The sequence below is a fragment of the Penicillium citrinum genome (assembly GCF_028827155.1).
Source record: "Penicillium citrinum strain IBT 23319 chromosome Unknown utg000010l:1.0-1229701.0:1.0-1230130.0, whole genome shotgun sequence".
Taxonomy (NCBI): Eukaryota; Fungi; Ascomycota; class Eurotiomycetes; order Eurotiales; family Aspergillaceae; genus Penicillium; species Penicillium citrinum.
The window spans coordinates 74,785-94,585 of NW_026622695.1; the positions used below are offsets into that span (position 1 = coordinate 74,785).

At 46.1% G+C, this 19,801-nt stretch overlaps 9 protein-coding genes across 9 annotated transcripts; 3 read left to right on the forward strand and 6 right to left on the reverse strand.

The window, feature by feature from the left end:
* Positions 1-1,440: 1,440 nt before the first annotated feature.
* N7469_011105 (uncharacterized protein) lies at positions 1,441-3,066 on the reverse strand (the record flags this gene model as incomplete). Its single annotated transcript, XM_056650010.1, has 1 exon — positions 1,441-3,066. The coding sequence occupies one exon, from the start codon at positions 3,064-3,066 to the stop codon at positions 1,441-1,443; it is 1,626 nt and encodes a 541-aa protein (XP_056495074.1).
* A 1,279-nt stretch (positions 3,067-4,345) lies between these two features.
* Positions 4,346-4,987, reverse strand: N7469_011106 (J-type chaperone JAC1; the record flags this gene model as incomplete). The annotated part of the gene is made up of 1 exon (XM_056650011.1): positions 4,346-4,987. One exon carries the CDS (start codon positions 4,985-4,987, stop codon positions 4,346-4,348), a length of 642 nt encoding a protein of 213 aa, XP_056495075.1.
* Positions 4,988-5,546: 559 nt separating this feature from the next.
* On the reverse strand, positions 5,547-7,196 carry N7469_011107 (putative pre-mRNA splicing factor; the record flags this gene model as incomplete). Its single annotated transcript, XM_056650012.1, has 3 exons — positions 5,547-7,021; positions 7,074-7,107; positions 7,155-7,196. The coding sequence occupies 3 exons, from the start codon at positions 7,194-7,196 to the stop codon at positions 5,547-5,549; spliced, it is 1,551 nt and encodes a 516-aa protein (XP_056495076.1).
* A 492-nt stretch (positions 7,197-7,688) lies between these two features.
* ppmA (type 2C protein phosphatase PTC7) lies at positions 7,689-8,960 on the forward strand (the record flags this gene model as incomplete). Its single annotated transcript, XM_056650013.1, has 1 exon — positions 7,689-8,960. The coding sequence occupies one exon, from the start codon at positions 7,689-7,691 to the stop codon at positions 8,958-8,960; it is 1,272 nt and encodes a 423-aa protein (XP_056495077.1).
* A 311-nt stretch (positions 8,961-9,271) lies between these two features.
* N7469_011109 (uncharacterized protein) lies at positions 9,272-11,310 on the reverse strand (the record flags this gene model as incomplete). The annotated part of the gene is made up of 5 exons (XM_056650014.1): positions 9,272-9,753; positions 9,840-10,041; positions 10,091-10,484; positions 10,574-11,048; positions 11,202-11,310. The coding sequence occupies 5 exons, from the start codon at positions 11,308-11,310 to the stop codon at positions 9,272-9,274; spliced, it is 1,662 nt and encodes a 553-aa protein (XP_056495078.1).
* Positions 11,311-12,083: 773 nt separating this feature from the next.
* N7469_011110 (phosphatase PAP2 family protein) lies at positions 12,084-13,555 on the reverse strand (the record flags this gene model as incomplete). The annotated part of the gene is made up of 3 exons (XM_056650015.1): positions 12,084-12,484; positions 12,556-13,090; positions 13,169-13,555. 3 exons carry the CDS (start codon positions 13,553-13,555, stop codon positions 12,084-12,086), a joined length of 1,323 nt encoding a protein of 440 aa, XP_056495079.1.
* A 1,457-nt stretch (positions 13,556-15,012) lies between these two features.
* On the forward strand, positions 15,013-16,272 carry N7469_011111 (phosphosulfolactate synthase; the record flags this gene model as incomplete). The annotated part of the gene is made up of 6 exons (XM_056650016.1): positions 15,013-15,240; positions 15,298-15,335; positions 15,396-15,433; positions 15,488-15,567; positions 15,637-15,719; positions 15,780-16,272. 6 exons carry the CDS (start codon positions 15,013-15,015, stop codon positions 16,270-16,272), a joined length of 960 nt encoding a protein of 319 aa, XP_056495080.1.
* Positions 16,273-16,847: 575 nt separating this feature from the next.
* On the forward strand, positions 16,848-18,887 carry N7469_011112 (putative C6 transcription factor; the record flags this gene model as incomplete). The annotated part of the gene is made up of 1 exon (XM_056650017.1): positions 16,848-18,887. The coding sequence occupies one exon, from the start codon at positions 16,848-16,850 to the stop codon at positions 18,885-18,887; it is 2,040 nt and encodes a 679-aa protein (XP_056495081.1).
* Positions 18,888-19,087: 200 nt separating this feature from the next.
* On the reverse strand, positions 19,088-19,761 carry N7469_011113 (class I SAM-dependent methyltransferase; the record flags this gene model as incomplete). Its single annotated transcript, XM_056650018.1, has 2 exons — positions 19,088-19,225; positions 19,252-19,761. 2 exons carry the CDS (start codon positions 19,759-19,761, stop codon positions 19,088-19,090), a joined length of 648 nt encoding a protein of 215 aa, XP_056495082.1.
* Between the last annotated feature and the right edge of the window lie 40 nt (positions 19,762-19,801).

Consider the following 19,801-nt stretch of genomic DNA (forward strand, 5'->3'; position numbering starts at 1 on the left):
GCGTCTGCATCTGAGGTATCGTCAGGGGAGGACGATTAGGAAGAACTGTAAGAGATGGAGGCGCAGGGGGAATGATTGACACCCGATGATCCACAAATATCTGGGCAAAGATGGGAGTGCCCGACATTGTACTTAATACGGAATATAGTCAAGATGTAGAGCGGAATGGAAAATCTCGATGCCTATACTGAGCGCCGGAAAAGCGTTCATCACTGCCAGATCTATGCCAAGAAGTAGTCTGTATGCAGACGGAGTCTGCGTCAATGGGTGGCTCTGTGCGAGGCTATGAGTCTGAATTTTTGAAATCTCATAATTGACTGACGGCAATACTATGAAAGAGGCAAATTTAATTAACCAAATCTGTAAAGATTAGGGTGTTGTACTAATTATCATCTATGTATATGGGAAGGTTACCCAGATGTATGTAGACCGTTGCACAATAACGACTCGGGCCGATAAATTCACGACATTCTTACACCGAGGCCGTGTCATGCCGTGTCATGCCGCGTTCAGGAAACCATCACATTGGCCACGCTTAGACCGATTGTTTGATTCTGTACAACGTGCGTGGCGAGACGCCAAGAAGGATGATCGACGACGCATCATTGAGAGATGGTCCACTGCCAAGCTTTGTGGCAGTGAAGAAGAGAAAGGGGGGGAGAAGAAGTCATTTAATTCACCTATAGCAATCATTCAAGGTAGAGCTTGAGTGGAGAGTAAATCGATAGATCCCATTTTGATACAATATCTGAACCTTTTAGCCCCTGACAATTAAAATTCAAAACTGCGGAGTATAACACAACGCAGTGGATTCCGTATTGTATGCACTCCGTGGGGAGTATCTTTAGCGCCTTCACAGCCTCTGACACTATTGTGTGCCAAGAAAGTTGTCTGGATTTGTCGATCATCTCGCATTCATGCTTATATTTCAGCGATGAGAACTGGATGTTTGGCCTCATCTTGCCAAGATGCCCAGCCCGGCGTTGCGCACTTGGTGGATCTTCCCTGTCGATCTTCTCGGTTGACTTGCTATTCTACTTTCTGTGGCAGATGAGTGCATAATCAGTTCTATCTATAGTGATAAAGTGCTGAGGCAGACACTTTTAATCTCATCGAGTCTGTCATCATGCTACTATCACTACCAGTGATTGTACGAAGTATACAACAAGTTTCTCATCATACTCTAAGCAATATCAATGATGTATCAAATTCAAACCCGCCAAGACACCGTGAATCAAATCCAAATATGCGCCTCAATCTGACAAATAATACTTCACAGCTTGAGCGGGTCTCTCGCAATGCATAAACTAAGAAAAATCATCACAAAGTTGAAACAACATCCATACTCCTCCAACCTTCTCACCAAGAAATGCGCCAAGTATTCTCTACCCCTCCCAATCATACCCTAATCACACTCAAACTTGAAGCTGAGGTGTGAGGTCACATCATACGATAGACAAGGTCAGAGGCCAGCTCCGGCGTCATATCCAGGAGAGATCGCAAGCTTTTCGGCGCTTCATCAACTCGCTCCACCCTCCCATCAATCGGTCTCATCGAAGGCGTAGCAACCTCACTATCACCGGGTGAATGGTATCGCGCTAAAGTCTTCACTTTACAAGCTACATAATGAACAACCAATCGGCGCAACTCATTTTCCCGAAGTTGCGTTGCCGACGTCGGTGATATCGGCTCGAGTCGAGTCGTCTTGGTATAGGCATACCGGACTAAATCCAAGATATGCGGTGCCTGTTGCGCAGCCAAGCCGCCGAGAGGCGTGGGATCCTGGTACAAATCCATTGGTCCTGTCGAAGTTTCAGGATCCGCAAAGGTAAGATGCAACAGGTCGTGATGCAGTTTCCGAAGACAGAGCTGCGCTAGAGCGGGGATCAGGTAGCGTGTGGCGAAGACGTAGACTTTCGCATGGAAGGTCAGGTATGGGAGGTCTGTGGGAGTATTTTCGAGAATTGGTTGGTGCTCTTCATTGTATTGCAGGGTCGTGAATTCATCCCATAGGCTCATGCCTGGTGTTCGAGGCGAGGAGTCTGGCTGCTTGGCGAAGGACATGTCAATCACAGGCTTTGGCGGATCAATTGGCTTCTGCTGGTCGCCGGAGACTTGTTGATCATCTTGTTCTGGCCAGACTTGTTGCTCGTTATTGGATGATTCCCTCTCTCCTTCTCCTGATGGTGTGGACTCGGGCATCTGTTCTGGATGTTGTGATGGCTCGGGCTGTGCATCTTCCGATACTGCATGCTCTGCGTTAGTTTCTGCAGGACTATCGTCTGCAGAATGAGTCTCTGCAGGTTTATCTTCTGCAGGTATCTCCGATGATGCAATTTCAGTTGTTTTCTCGGCAATGAATTCGGCTTCGATGGACTCCACGGGCTCCGCGGTCTCTTCTGCTGCATCGTCGGGCGTCAATTCATGCATATCCACAGGATTTGTCGGAGGTGTGGTAGGAGGTGTCAAGTTGGCGGGTACATCTTCCTCAACAGTGAGATTCTTTTTTTTCTTCTTATCCTTCTTTTTTCCTTTTTTCCCTTTAGCTTCAGTGTTCTCCTTTGGTTCAGCCGGCCATGTTGCCCAGTCATCGTTGTTGCTGTTTGATGCTTCAATATCGTCTGCTGGAGGAGTTGAGCCAGCATCTTGTGGCTGATCAGATTGGGCATTGTCCACTGGTATAGGCTTCTCTTCCTCCTTTACTCCAGTGTCTGCCTCTGTACTTGCTTCTGTCGTTGCTTCTGGCTGGGCTTCTATCGATGTCTCTGGCTGAGCTTCCGCTTCGACTTCTGCCTCCGCTTCTGCAGCAGCCTCTGCATCAGGTTCCTCTCCAATGACTGGCGTAGGCTCTGTTTCTAGCTGGGGCTCAACTTCCACAGCCTTAGGTCCATTGTCAACAAACTCAGGCGGAGGCGATGGAGCGGGCGGTGGTATAGAAGAAACAGAGCCAGATCGAAAGGTTCCTCTCCAAGAATTGGCTGGACTATGTATGCTCTCAGCAACACTGACACGATGTTCTCGTGGCACCGGCAGCCGAGGAACCTTATAATCCCCCCGTATATGCATATTCACAGAAAGCCACAAAGGTCTCTACATCCTCTTCCTCCAGGACAGCTATACGATGTCTTGATTCCCGGGTATGACCATTGTTCATAAGATTATGTAGTGGTTTCGAGACATGTTGAGCTAAACCCGATTGGATGGTTAGCTTTGTGTGTCGCGGGCCCACGAGAAAGGTAAATGAAGGCGAATGAATGATGCTGTAATTCGGATGATCGTTGGTGTCAGCGTTTCTTTGTTTATCGGTGGGTTGAGGGATTCTCAGCACGCACCTACTATAGTCGATGGAGTCCATGAGAAAATGGCTTCCCCAGAAAGACCTCGAGTGCGAGCTTCAAGTCGACTTGGGGTAAGCAGTTCGAGGATAATATTCACAATAGACGCCCCTTAGTTTCTCCTGTACTATCTCTACTATCTCAGGACGGTCATTGCTTAAATATTGTCCCGGTCACGTCACAAGGTACCAAGCACTCCTCGGGCACAGCAAGAGACCCAGATAGCGCCAGTAGTCTGCTACGTGTGCATCGCTGGATGGATGTGGGTATAAAATAATCATCGATGCCAACGCCAACGTCAGACCGACTCGAACTTGTGATATCAAAATCGTCTCGGGGTCATCTACGAAACCAGACGAGGTACCCGAGTGTAGCTTCATGAACCTCGAGAAGCGCAATACGCGGAAGAATTCTTACATCTGTTTCCATCGCCCTGCATCCTGCAGCTTTGAATGTGCCAGAAACATCGTGGTTGGGGGTCAGTGATGCGTTGATGGTTCGTGCCCAATCCCAGCCTTTTGAAAACCCAATAGGTGGGCCTTGTTGACCGCAATGTTGGAATTGTGGATTGCTTCACTATTTTAGGCTATTTTATTCGTATAATATTGTCTTAGCCTTGCCTCGAAATGAAATTCGTGCCGGCGTGGCGGATGTTCCTGGATGAGATGCGCGTGCCCTAATTGAGTGAGTTGGGCGAGGATAATAATATACAGTGATAGTTATCATCACAATATATCAATAGGAATCTTTGGAATAAAATGAGCATCATCGTCATCATCACCACAATCACCATCATAAGAGTCATAATAATCAGTATCTTGGACGAATACATATTCGATAAATCGTTTGCAGTGAAAGTGTATGTATTCTAGCGGCCTCGCATAGCCTAACAAGCAATCAGTATATAGCATATGATATCTCGGTCTATAGCTTCAGATTAATATACAATCCATCCATCAACAACACCATACATCCATCAAATATACACCAGTATAAACCACGACACTAATCTAATGACCATGAACAAGACGAATCTCCGTATGACCAGGCTCCCACTCCCTCAACCCTTCACCAACACTATACCAAAATCTCAATCGAATAGCCTCCTTCCTCGCCCCCTCAATATCCCCTCTATCAAACGCACCCGCCAAAGCACCCACACAAACCTTCAACCGCATATCATTCTCCTCCTTCAAAGCCTCAATCTCCGCCTCCGCCTCCGGCGAAGCCCCAACCTCTTCTATCGTCTCTTGAACCTCCATAACCTCCATCAAAGTCTGCGCGTCAAGCGCGTGTTTAGTCGCCGCATCTTCGGCCGTAACGTCAATACCGTGCCATTCACGGAGAAGATATTGTGCACGGAGAAGCGGGTCCGCGAGTGTACGGTAGGCCTCGTTGATTCGAGCGGATAAAGCTTCTGCGTGTGACTTTGCATCGCTAGGGTATTTATCTGGGTGAATGATACCTTGGAGTTGAAGGAATTCACGACGGAGATCTTTTATGGAGATCTCGAAGGGTGAGGCTGGGGGTGGACCGGATGGAATCGTAAGTGGGAAAATAGTGTAGTAATTTGTGATATCTGGGGCACCGACAAGAGTGGTTTCACCGGTGGTATTTTCTGATGTCTTTGTTGAAGCGAATCTGTATTTCATTGAGGGATTCACGGGGAAGAAATGGCGTCTCCTTGGAGCTTGACTGTGTATCGGGCTGTATGCCGGACCATGTTGGTATGCATATTGTTGGATTCCGCGGGAAATGCCCGTTTGTGAGGATCTTGTACGGAGACTTGATACCGATGGTCGGTATAAAGAACGCAAATTCTGCGTGCGGAGTGCCATTTTATCGAAAATACAAGTCAGTTGAAAGAAAAGAAAGGAAAAGAAGCCAAAAGGACTTGCGCCGCGGAGGAAAAGCGGGTTACATCATCCCATCACGTGATATCGGAGTATACACCACGATTGTTGGATTATTTTGTATTTTGCAAGAGAATTAGATGAAAATGATTAATATTTTTATGTTGGGATTTTCGAGAAATGGAGTGATAATAGATGGCGCTTGACCTTGATTTAGATGTTGAGGTATTGCAGAGGTAGTAGATGTGGATATTGATATTGTTGTTGATGATAGCCTTGAAGAGATGGGTATCGCAGACCAGATTGACGAATGTCATCTGGAGATATACAGGGCACAGAGTAATAGACCAACAGGAGACTATTCAATACCCCACAACTTGACTGTCCGATCGTGACCACAACTGGCAATCCATTTGGCATCATCGCTGACATCCGTACTGAGGACATTACCAGAGTGACCACTGAGACTCTTCACCAGGGACCAGTCATCGGCACTGAAAATATTCACGTTCTTGTCAAATCCACTGGAAACAAAGAAAGTGCCCGACTTCTTTGGTTGAGGAGTATCATCGACCTCCATCTGACCGGACTCTGTGGATGGCAAGTAAGAGGCAGCTTCAGCGCCCTTATACCAACGCAGATCTGAAACAACACTCTTATGAGCACCGATTCCTCCAGTATTGCGGACTTGACGCAGATCCCAGCATTTCACCCATCCATCACCAGACCCCGAGAGAACGCGATAGCCATCGACACCCCAATCCATACCAAAGATCTCGCGGATGTGGCCCTCGAGAATCATGACCGTTCGTCCAGTGCGCAAATCCCAAATTCGACCAATACTGTCTAATCCACCACTAGCCAAGAGAGATCCATCATTATTGAAGGAGACGGTATACACTTCTCGTGAATGACCTTCTTGCAATTGAAGTTCTGTTGTCGTTTCCACATCCCACAACCGCCATGTCGTATCATAGGAGGCCGACGCAGCAAACCGTCCAGAAGGATGAAACTCTGTCCGACAAACACGACCTGAATGACCAGAAAGCGTGGCCAGAGGTTTATCCTGATCAAGAGACCAAAGATGGATATTTCCCTCACCTCCTCCAGATATTAAATTAGCCGACGAAGGAGAGACGTTGGATTGAGGCAAAGTGGCCCCGGGCATCCACGAAAGACCTCCGACTCGATCTGTATGAGCTTTAAGAGACGCCTTTTCGTCCAAATTCGGGACAGAAAGCAATTTAATCCCTCCAGCCCAATTTCCAGCAGCAATCGTCTGTCCATCAGGCGCAAATCGACAAATACTCACGGGTCGATCCCCCGCAATCTGCGACCCATATAAATCGAAATTCTGCAATTTCTCCTTCACAGCCTTGCGATGCTTAACATGCGTCCCAAGAGGAATCCTCGACTCATCCTTCAATCTCGCAACACGCGCTTTCGCTCTAGGCAAAGAAAACCGAGCAATCGCCTTTCGCGCTTCCAATAGTTCATCCGTCCCCTCCGTATAAAATTCCTCTTGTTGCTCCCCTTCCTCTTCGCCTTCTTCACCCTCCGCATCTTCCATCTCCACATCTTCGGCCCCAGCTTGTCGTTCTTGTAGATCGGTCAGTAATTCGCGTAAACGATCTCTTCGATCTCCAGGGCCTTCTGCGAAAAGTGTGATTGGTTCTCCAAGTTCTCGAAGTCGTTTGCGCACTCGAGTATCATCTGTAGGTACGGCCATAGCGGCAGCTCTCCGTTTGCGCTCAAATTGAGATAGAATGGCAGAGGCCCTTTCTGCGGGGATTCCCGCTGCAGAGGGAGGGAGTTCATAGTCTTGATCGGTTGCTGTTCACCTGTATTAGCGGAGATAGAGCAAAAACTGTAGGAGGTACCTTACGTAGATCGGCCAGGTCAATCCCCATGTCGGTGTCCTAACTTATCAGCGGTGGTCTTCTCAGCTATAGTTGATTAGACTTACCTGAGCCTCCTCAACATAAGCTTGTCGAGATGGGTGCATCATCTTTGCGACAATTGCTCAGTCAGACTGAGGTGCTTTGAGTGTTTCTGTTCTGTTCTGTTCTGCTTGAAGAAAAGAAAAGAAGACGCGAAGTTGCGGCAGAAAGTCATTCCGCCATTTAATCTACTGAACAAGCTATTCTTCTTTCATTCTTTACTACAATACCAAATAGTATTTAATTTATAAAAACTACTCATCAATTTAATCATTCTAATATAGCATTCAAGTATAATATAAATAATATTCTCATCATATACAATAATTGAATAATTGAATAATGTTTGAAGCTGAGGAAATCTTGATGACGCCAGGCGGTCAGCCGATAAGCCGCTTATCCGATTTTCTCTTTTTTCTTTGAATATCTTCATTTTTTATTCTTTTCCATTTTTATATTCCCTTGTTACTCTTTATACCACTCTACTTCTTCCTTATTCACTCCTTCTATTAGTCTCTTATACCATCCTACACTTCGTACCATCGTCTTTCTCCGCCTCGATGCTCACCCTTCGATCCTGCAGTCCCTGCAAATCCACCTGCAGCCTCCCTCGCACACTCTCAACATTAAAAAACACATCTACACAACCTCTTTTACACTCTCTATCACTCCCTCGATCATACTCTTCACTGCGCAAATGCAAATACTCAACATCCACCAATTCTCCCCGCATCTCCTATCGTGTAGCCGTCTCTTCATCCGGTAAAGGACGCCGCTTCCACCCCCTCAAAAACGCATATAACTTCGATCCCGCCATCACAGACGTCCTAGGCGTCTCAAAAGACCCATCCAATTCAAAATCTCGAAAAAACAGACCTGACTCAGGCGAAGATGCCTTCTTCGTCAGTCGCGTCGGATCAACTCCACCAGAACAATCCAACCACCAAAGCTCACCCCCATCATCCATCGCATTCGCAGTCGCAGATGGCGTAGGAGGTTGGACCGAATCTCGCGTGGATCCAGCAGATTTCTCCCACGGTCTCTGTACATACATGGCTCAATCCGCATTATCCTGGAAACAACCACCATCAACCCTTCGACCAAAAAACCTCCTCCAATCAGGCTACGATGCAATCGTCGCGGATCCATCCATAAAAGCAGGAGGGAGCACTGCATCTGTCGGAATCGCTTTACCAGATGGTAAAGTTGAACTGGCTAATCTAGGTGATTCAGGCTCTGTCCTTCTTCGTCGTGCCGCAGTACATACATACTCCACCCCTCAAACTCACGGGTTCAATACACCATATCAATTAAGCATTATCCCTCCCCGAATGCGCGCACAAGCGAATATTTTCGGCGGTGCCTTTCTAGAAGATTTCCCGCGTGATGCATCAGTTACGAATCTCACCATGCAACATGGTGACGTCCTCATGTTAGCGACAGATGGTGTTTTCGATAATCTGAATAATCAGGATATTCTCAAGACAGTCACAAGTCGAATGATTATGACGGGTGCATGGACAGTCGAACCTGAATCTGGGGTTGGTATTTCGGATTCATTATCTTCGTTAACTGTGCCTGGTGGCTTGGCTTCTACATTTTCTCCTTCTAGAGAGGAGGATTTGGAGTATTTACAGTCTACACTCACTCTTCAGTCTCTTCTTGCTGGATCGATTTCTGGTGAGGCTAAGGTTGCCAGTGTGGATTTCCGACGTGATGGGCCCTTTGCGAAGGAGGCGCAGAGGTATTATCCTGGTGATTATTATCGAGGTGGAAAGGTTGATGATATATGTACTTTGGTCATTGTTGCGGTGGATGAATCTCTATCGTGATCTTTACACTGCTACAGTTGTATACTTTCTGTATACCTTTATTTGTTGCATTTCTGGCGTGTGATACCTTATACATTCGGTTTGGTGGTTATAATAGACAATAATGAATATTTGCATAGATCAATATCAAATATCAAATATCAAATATACGACTGCATAACTCCATTGAAACAGATTAGTTGATGTTTCTGAGATACTCGGATTATAACAACTACATAAACACAGTCGAACATGAGACAGAATTCAAAAAACACTCCAATCCAAACAGTAAACAATACAGAAATGATCATAGAACAATAGAGTACATCACTCTACGCCTCGACCTTCTCCTCACTCTTTTCCTCGGTCTTTTCCTTTTCCTCAGCCTCAGCCTCATCAGCCTTCACGTCTGGCATCGGGGTATCCTCGTTATTCTTGATATCCTCCTTCTCCTCTTCAGCTTCAGCTTCAGTCTCCAATTTAGGAGTATCAGCCGCATCATCATCCTTAGCCCCGTTAGGAGTGGCCTTTGCCCCATCACCTGGAGCTTCCGAGTCCAAGACATTCTTCCAGTTGGATAGAATTGTAATGGCCCGTTGACGGAAGTTGAATTCCTCGTCGCGTGGAATCGAGTTGAGTTTCACGATCATCTTCAATACCTTGTTGATCTTGGTAGATCGAATGATTGATACCTCTAGATCAGAGTGTTTCTCCAATTTATCGAAATATCCAGACATAGTAGACATTTCATCTTCCTTGGGAGGTTGATCGCGAGAAATGAATCCCTTTTGAAGTTTGTGACGGAGGAAAAGAACTACATTATATCAATATCAGTATTGGAACAGATGAAATAGAGGGCACCAGAGGGCACCAGAGCAAGAGGAGATAGTGAATACATACCCTCCTTTTCCTTTTTCTTCTTCAACTCCTCCGGATTGGCCTGCTTCTCGGGCTCTTTGGAAGAAGCCTTCTCTTCATCATCACTAGCAGCTTTGCTCTTCTTCGTGGCTTTCTTTCCTTTGCTAGCAGGAGTCTTCTTCTCCTCCGAGGCTTTAGGAGTAGTCAACTTGATCTTGGTAGCTGTTTTGGGGGTCTTCGCGGGCTACTTCTGTTAGCATGCACTGTCTCATAGATAAATGGTAAAAACACACCTTCTCAGTCTCGCCATCAGTCTCATTCTTCCGCTTTTTCGCAGTAGTCTTGCTCTTCTTTCCATCATCCTCTTCCATCTCGACATCAGTATCTGCCTTGCTCTTGCGCTTATTGGTCTTCTTGTTTTTCTCGGCTTTCTCGGCCTTTTCAGCCTTAGCCCTGGCCTTCTCAGCCTTGGCAGCCTCTTTCTCCGCTTCTTTTTCTTCGAGCTCCCTAGCCTCCTGATCTAAAGCATTCTGATGTTCCGAAAGGACCTTCTTGTAATGTGCGAGATCGTGTCCCTCCGCAGCAACCTTGTATGCGCTAACCAACGACTTGGCCTTGTTTTTCTCAGAGACATTCTTGCACTCGGCAGGATCGAGAGGTGTCAGAGCAGTGTTGGGGATCCACGCGCTTTTAGAGAAAGAAAAAAAATAGCATTAGCCGATTGCCACGTAGTCTGGGGGAGATGTGAAGGGGAGGGTAAAGGGGAAGGGATATACAATTCATTCGTTCCGAAGAACATAACCGGATAAGTACGCTCATGAGCTCTCTTCCCATCATCAGCATAATCAGCCCTGTAAGACCCATCCTCCTGCGCCGCCGTCACAGGCCGAGACTCAATCAGAGAAACAGGAAGAATCTCCTCATCACAAATAATAGCAGGCCACGGCGCATAACTGCGCAGACGCGCCAGGTAATAATCGCCCGGCTTCGCATTTAAATGAGTCACACGAGTCACAGATTTCTTGCGATTCAACTTCTTCTCTCCAGTTCCGGTCCCACTGGATTGTCTTCTCTTCGTCTTTGCAGGGGTTCCATTGGGCTCCGGGGCAGAAGCAGGTTCTGCATCCGCGACAGTCTCCGCGTCGCCTTTAGTTTCCTTCGCGTCGCCGGATTCATTCGTCTTATTGGCCTCGGGTTCGGCCTCTTTCTTGCCTTCGGTTACATTGGCGCTGGTGCTGGCGCTGGCGGGTTCTGCGGATTTGTGTTAGCAATGGTGGTCGCACAAGGGAATGAGTTCATCTAGCTTGCGCAGACGTAGATACGAGTAGGAGAAGAAGGGAGAAAGAAGAATATAGTAGGAACAGCAAAGACAGGACAGTAGAACTGCGAGATCAATCATCTTACCGGGCTTGTCAGTTGCGGACTCGGTCTCCGGCGCCTTGTCGGTTGACTGGGGAGGGAGCTCTGTGGTTGTATTTTCTGGGGGAGCTGGGACGGAGGTATCATCAGCCATGATGGCGCGAGTAATGAGTAGAAGTACAAAGGGGAATTGAAGATGGAAGAGGAATGTTGCAGGTGGATTGGAGTGGAGGGAGAAAGTTGGGGGGGGGGGAAAGAGTGGAGAAGTTCAAGTCGCGGCACGCGTCTAACTGCGAACGGCCATTGCATCATTACAGTGTTTTGTGTATATACGTAGTATACTATGTATGAATAGAGGTAGAATTAATTATATATTAATATAATATGATGAGTTGTACATTTCGGTATGTATATATTTAAATACGTATATCTATAGATATATATATTAGGGTAAGGAGAGCTGTGTAAGTGATGCTGAATACTAGAAAGGCGGAAGATGACTGAATATATTGTAGTACCTGAGAGTGACTTACATTTACTAGTGAGATGCACCATTGTTTAGGTATTTACTATGTACTACTATATTCACCAGCTACTACTGGCACAAGCTCAATCTTATATAACACATCATCAATGATATTGTTTTACTTCCGATGAGATAGACAGTATTATAGCGTATAATAGCTAGATATTGTAATGATAGAGTAGTAGAGTGGAATATAGAAGAGTAGCATGGATACAGTACTACTCCTACACTATGTACAATTAAGCTATTTAGGGACTACTCCTGCTAACCGTGTACTACTGCTATAATATAGTATATTATAGCAGGCTTGAGAGGTTTTAGCAGGCTATGGCGGCAGCTCATGGTTGTCTTATGGTAGCCGTCAGAAGTATATGATATTAAGTAAAGAACATGTACGCTGATCAAGGGTCTCGCGTATCCTCATCAGAATCCCATTCATTTGCACTGCACACCTGCAATGATGGTTCAGGTTTGTGGATCCGAACCAGCCAAAGGAAATAATCCTCCACGGGTAAGAGATTCAACAGAATCCGATTAGACCACCATCCCAGACCACAGACAAAGGCTCCGGCAACGGCATCGAGAATGAAATGGTTGGCCGTAGCCACGATGGCAACCAAAATAGTGAATGGGTATATAAATCCAAGAGTGAGACAGACGAGACGACGCCACGAGGGTAATCTTACCCCCAATCCTCCAAGGCGTATGCGAAGGGTACGTCGTTGATGTGTGGGAAGGGGTATAGTCATGATAGTCAGACCGATCATCAAAGAGTAGCCAAAATGTAAAGATGGCATGGCCGCTGATTCGTCAGTAACAGCATAAACAAGGACTCTGAAATATTCTTGTGTTATGAATAAGAGGCCTACTCACCATATTGATTACAGAAACGGTTTTCTGTCCAAACACTTCCCGCACCATTCTCCCCATGAACTGTATCCACAAAGCCATAGCTACGTCCGATCTCTGCATCGGGACCTTCCGCCGTTGGGTCGCTCAACAGACGAGGAGGCATACACGGCCACAGTGTGAACACGACAAACGCAAGGAGATTGCATACAGCTAGAGTGCGTCGACGAGCTTGATAGAGGAGCGGGCCTGCGGGTGATCCACTGGTGGCCCCTCGAGGTTTACCAGGTTGTGGTTCATTGATGCGGTTGCGAGTAATAGTGCAGTAGTATAACCAGACGAGAAAGGCGATTGTCCCGGGAATATGAATGAATGAGTATATCCAATTAATCCAGTTCATCAAGAGAGGGTGGCGGAGGAAGAAATGTTGGATTGGGATCTCCCAAAAGATACCCAATTTCTCCTCTAATCGGAGGACTTCTAATGCATGTTTTCGCGCAACGTCGACGGTTCCTTCTTGGAGGGTTACGGCAGTAAAGGCACGACCAAGTTGATATGTCTTCACCATTGTCAGCACTCAGATATTCAAAGTAAGATAGATACTAGAACCATAGTTAAAAGCAGGATAGAAACGTACCCAATATACCAAAGCCCAATACCAACACTCCGCCAAGAAAGGTAATTTCCTCAAAAGCCGACTGAGAAGACGATCTTGAAACACGGCGGTATTCGGGGAGGTCACGGTACAGGAAAAGTTGAAGATACCAATAACACGAGTATGCCAACGATCGTCGAGTAGTGGAGAAGCGGCTCTCGGACTCGGAGTTGGACTTAAAAGACCATCTTTCGGGGTGGGAGAGGTATAACCCGATTCAATAGAATCCGGTGATAAATCTCGTGGATAGTCGAGAGACCGACGATTCACGCGACGGGAGATGACAGGTTCCGTTGCGCGGTTGATCCAAGTTCCTCCGAATAGAAGGACGATGACCACGAGCGGCTCGAGAACCGCTCCGGCGCCCATGACTTACCTAGGAGTATAGATGTATCAACTGAGAGTATTAAGGGGGAAAAACTAAGGTATGGAATATGTAGAGGATGTGAATGTGAGATGAGGATTTGAATAGGGGAAGATAGTTGAGTAAAGAATAGGTAAAGGATGAGGGGAGAGCAGTTCAGAATGAAAGAAAGGCATGTTTTTTCAGCCTGAGCCTTGTAGGGCAGGCACGCCGGAGGTCTCGGAAGTCGCAAAGAAATTATGCGTGACTGTATTCGTATTAGTGAGTATCAGTTAGTGTAGATGTATCATCTAATTAGTTAAAGGATAGTGACTGAGTATGTAATGAGCCGGAGTATTGGGTATACGATCTTGGCCCCCGGAATGCCAAGACTGTCGCGTGCTCGTTTTCGCGGCGGACCTTAGGGCTAGGCACCTCCATACCCTCTCTGTATTAATGAGTGAGTATGTCCTACCTAGTATACCGTACTAGGGTACGAAATACTATACATCGTTGTTATCCTATAGTTAGTGTGATCCGAGGTTATGAAAGAGGAGATCTGTGGATCAGCCTTGTGGAACTGGCTTCATTCTGTAAGATAAGAATTTTTTGGATGAGGGTAAGGCTGATACTAGTAGATATTACTAGTCAATACGAGCTGCAAGCAGGATACGAGAATATACATAGTACAGTACATATCTGAGACTGTTAAGATTAATAATAATAAGTGGGAAGTCTCAAAATTAGAAGTTTACATATAGTTCCCGCCAATTAAATCATTCCATTTCCTCGGAGTCAACCGAGTTTGTCAGCGGAGATCATCGGCGTTGAATCGTTGCCGATTCCGATATTCATTTATACATTTATACATCTATACATTATACACATGATTATACACTCTTATACACAGCTTATACACAAGGATAATATTCGATATACAGGACAATCCCCAGTGACAATTAACCCTAATCGTAGGTTATAAATATATTGTCTATATTATCTCCATGTTATCTTCATTATATACCCACACTATAGGCTACTCTACAAGTAACATACTGCCAAGACTACCAGAGCTTGTAAGTAACAGAATGCTCTAGAGTACCGTAGCTACTATCTAATTAATGTATGGATAAAAAATCACTACGCTAGTTACTCTTGATAATTATCTACATCTATCTACATATATATACAACACTAGTTATACAGCTGATCTAATGCGGCTTATTTAAGCTTCCCCGCAGAGTGAAGTATGATTTACGTCAATTCCTCACACCACTCTGCAAACAGACCTCCGAGTGGTTCACAGCAGGTTTAGATGTTGTCATTATATCAATCATTCTAATATCATTCTCTACAATTGAAGTGCAATATATATTGACCTGTACATCTCTCTTCACTACTATACAAATCATCCCCCATCACCACACTCCAGTGGTATACAGATACACAACTACATTATATCCACTTGAACACTAGTTAAAACATGCTGGGAAACTCCTTTGCAAAAGCCACACGGCTTCAATCTCTCATCAACCGCGTACCAGCTACTAAAATCGCAGCACCAACCACCAGATATCTCTCCTCCACCTCTCCAGCCCAGGGACCAACTCTCCTCCAAGAGAAGGATGGATTTGGTTTCGCCAGATCGAACCCTCGACCAGCGAAACCTCGAAGTACCGGTGTGACTGAGATTAGAGGTCCATATTACTCCGTATGATCATTCTTATAGCCTCCTAGCCAAAAAATACACTCAACTAACTTCAGCCAGGTGATGGGCAAACGGTACCTCGCAGATGTTCTCGAGACGTGAGTGGAGCTGTCAATGGCATCCTACCTCAATTCACACAGAATCTAATCAGTTTATAGTATGGGAAACCACGTGGATGGATTGAAGTTTGCTGGAGGTTAGTTCTTTGGCAGCATAGTAGATGGTCAGAAGCAGTGCTGATGAATTGCAGGATCCTTCTCCCTATTCGAAGAGAAACCCCTTCGTGAACTAATCGATCTCGCCCACGAACATGATGTCTACGTCTCTACGGTACGCATATACATACGCATACAGTCATGGAAAGGAATACCGGGCAATAGCTGAACTGACGGCTGATAGGGCGGTTGGGCCGAACACTTACTCACGCACCCGGACGCAAATACAGTTTTTGACCGCTACTTGACCAAATGCAAGGATCTTGGGTAAGATATTCTACATATCGCTGAAACACACAAACGGAGTAATAAAACTAACTCCATCAGATTTGACGTCATTGAATTATCTTCTGGCTTTTTGTCCATTCCAGAAGATGACTGGCTCCGACTTGTCGATAAAGTACACTCGTACAAACTAGAAGCAAAGCCAGAACTAGGCATTCAATTCGGTGCCGGTGGTGATACCCCCGCGTCAGGCCTTGAAGCAATTGGAACATCCGACCCCGGCAAATTAGTCAACTTAGGACGCAAGTTCCTCGATAATGGAGTTAAACGGTTGATGATTGAATCGGAGGGAATTACAGAGAATGTCAACTCTTGGCGAACGGACGTTGTCTCGAGAATTATGAAAGAATTACCCCCGGACCGTGTGATGTTTGAAGCTGCCGATCCCGCGGTATTCAATTGGTATGTTCGGGAATTTGGAATCGATGTCAATGTTTTCGTCGATCATAGTCAGATTGTCCAGTTGAGTTGTTTGCGATCTGGTATTTGGGGGACTGCTGATACTTTCGGCAAGGTTGTTTCTTTTCGACCGTGAGCTGGTTGGTCACAGAAGTAGTCAATTTTAAATTAGTTTCAATGAATTATCCAAGTTACACAAGTTATTTAGTGGATATATTCCCTTTTCTCACGAATCTGGATCAGATGGCAGATATGAAATTCAATTGCTCGAGCACGCTGTATATGATTAGTCATTCATCCGGGGAAAGCAACCTCCGCTCCGCTCCGCTCCTCCGCGTCATTCAGACTCGTTGAAGCGAACGACTCCGAATATCAATGAACCCCGAAAGAATCTTGAATCACTCTGCGTATCTTTATACCTGTCTACCTGCGACTGCGACTGCGACCGCATAAGACTTGATGACCAGCGACGCACAATATCACCAACCGTGACATAGAACCACGAGTCCATGCATCGATATGCCCCGAGCAAGTACAACTCCAGGAGCACGTCTCCGTTGTCGTCGAGCATGCGATAGTTGCAAGCGACGCAAACAAAAATGTAACGGCGAACACCCCTGCACGATATGCGTCCAACGAAAGAAAGAATCAGAATGTCACTTTTCGGACCGCCCCGCACGACTCCTCAAACCCGAAGCCAAAGATTCAACCATGTTACTCAGCGAACGTGACATACCCTCGCCACAGCGCGAAACTGCGATGGACCGCTTGTTGAACTCTCTTGAAGACCGGGGTATGAATCTTGAGCAGCAGGTCCGTGACGAGAAAGAGGGGACAGCGCCGGTGCCGAAAGTGGCACGTCTTCTGCGTGATGGACAGGGGAAATTCATGTATATTGGGGACTCAGCTAGTCTGTCATTCTTGCAAAGTGTTCGTCGTGTGGTATTCTCATCGATTGGTCGATGTGTCTTCACCGAAGATAACTCGAGACATTCTATGCTTGAGGCTTTCCAGAGTAATCCAAGTACGCAGCCCAATGCGCTTGTCCCACCACCAAGCAATGAAGATGCCCAACAACTTGCTCGGCAATATATTCTCGCAACCAGTCCTCTATTAGATCTCTTTGATTTGGAAGAGTTCCACCCTCGACTCGCGAATTGGGTAGGGAATCCCACGGGCGATGAAGATACCGTGAGCTCAATCTTCTACCTCGTTCTCGCCATCGGAGCGCAAGTCTCAAATATACATCAAGATACAGCCGAGCAGTTCTTCGGTAGCGGACGCCAACTGGCGTTCTCGGCTTTTCAGGAAACGCCCAGCATTCACACGATTCAGTCATACATACTCGTATCGATGTACATGCTTGGAGCATGTAGACGAAATGGAGCCTTTATGAATCTTGGAATCGCATTACGTGCTGCATATGCAGTCGGGATTCACCGCAAAGATGCCAATGCACTATTTTGTGGACGAGAAAGACGGGCTCGAGAGCGAGTATGGAAGAGTCTGCGCATGATGGACTTATTCTTAAGTGCCTCATTAGGTCGTCCGCCAGCAACATCAGACTACGATTATGATATTCGCGACGATCCTTCTCAGAAATCGGAAGATTCTTCGTGGAATTCTACGCCAGATGAGCAAATTTCAACAGCAGTTATTTCCCTCTGTCGAATCTTCGAGCGAATCCTCACGGACGTCTACATGAAACAGGTGATTTCAATCAGTGTTGCTGAATCCATTTCCAATCAACACCGTGCCTGGGTGCGCACTCTTCCAGATATTCTCAAACAGCAAATAGAACAACTCGATCACAAGAGCATGGAGGAGAACCTAGCAGCAGCGCATGTCTTTGGCTCATATTATTGGTCTATCATTCTTCTTACTCGACCATTTTTGGTCTACCGCGTGGCACAATATGTGAAGAATAAATCCGACATTTCTCCACCATCTGATTCCAAAAATGGTAATTCTCGCATTTCATTATTCGCAGACGCATGCGTTTACTCAGCCCTGCGAGGCCTCGACGTGGTGGAAGATCTCAGTCGATTCCCATCCCTCCCACGACGTCTCCCATTTCTAATAAACTCGGTCTTCAACTCGGCCGTTGTCCTCGGAGCTGCTTTCTTCGCCGATTACGATAACCTCCTACCCCTGGAAGAAGGCATGGGCAAAGCAGAGCGATTTCTAGGCCTTTTCGTCCCGCACGATCCTCACGCTTGTCGCTTCTACCAGATCGTCAAGTATCTCCGTGCCGCCGTTGCAGAATACATTCAACGACGCAATAGACAATGGATGGATCGTCGAAGTAAACAAGTCGATCAACTCTTCGGTCAAGTCAGTGGACCAGATCATCCTCCTTCTACTCGTGATATTCCCACTCCCACCCGTCCCTCTGAACCCCAACGCCCCTCCACCATCCCATCTCCATCCTCATCAAATAAACAAACCGGCAATACTCCATCCTCATTCCTAACACAACCTCTCTCCGGCACTCAACCCAGCACCGAAGTCTGGGACGCACTTTACTCGGGTACAGATCCATCAACGTTATCCTATGACGCCGCCATATCAGCCCTAACTACCTCTGGAATCCCCGTTGGATGCTCACCCGGTGGTACAATCCCCAACGGTCAACTTCCATCTGGACCTTCGCCTTTGTCAGATGTCATGTTCCCCGAAAACGGATTATTGTATATGGCTGAAGATCTACCGGTTTTTGGAATCTGGGAAGATTCAGGACCTTCACTATAGTGTTTTCTTCGATTGTAGCGGGGTGGTTGGCGTTGGGTAGGAAATGTGATCTCTATGACTTATGATTCTTGGTATATATTGATTCAACCATATACAATACTCAGCATCCAAGCATTCATCCTCAACCATATTAATCCATAAATATATATATATATATATATATATTCATCATCTATACACTCCTCACCATCACTGATACATCACTCAACCTTCCTCGCCAAAATCCAATGAAAAGCAACCTCCTTCTCCCTCCCATCCTCTTCAACCTCCACATCAACAACAACATCATCAACCTCAATCTTAAACCCAATCTCTCCCAAAATCCTCCTAATCTCCTCCTTCCCCCATCCACTCCAATACATACACCCATCATTACCCCCCCAACCAATCCCCCCTTAACATCCCCCTCAAACCCTCCCTCCAAAAAATTCCCCAAAAACACCCCACCAGGCCTCAACCATCCCCAAATCCTCCTCAACATCTCACTCTGTTCTTCACGCGGGAGATGAATAATCGAATACATAGCAAGTACAGCGTCAAACTCAGTCTGAAATTTTAATCCCATCATATCACCATGTATAAGTGTAACCGAATCATCAGGTAATCGGGTCTTAGCAAGAGCAATTTGAGAATCGGAGATATCATTAGCCGTGACATCGAATTTCTTCGCGAGAATCTGGGTGCATGGAACACCGGCTCCACAGCCTAATTCAAGGACATGTTTTGCGTTGCTGTTTAAAGAGTCGAGGAGGAGGTTGAGGTAAGTGAGACGGGTTTTATGGGTTGGTTCTGTCCATTCTAGATATTTGTCTGCGATGTCGTTGTATGCTTTTCTGATATTTTCTTTGATTTCGTGGTTGGCTGAGCCGGACATTTTCAAGTTGTGATATTTTTTTAATAGAGTATTGGTGATG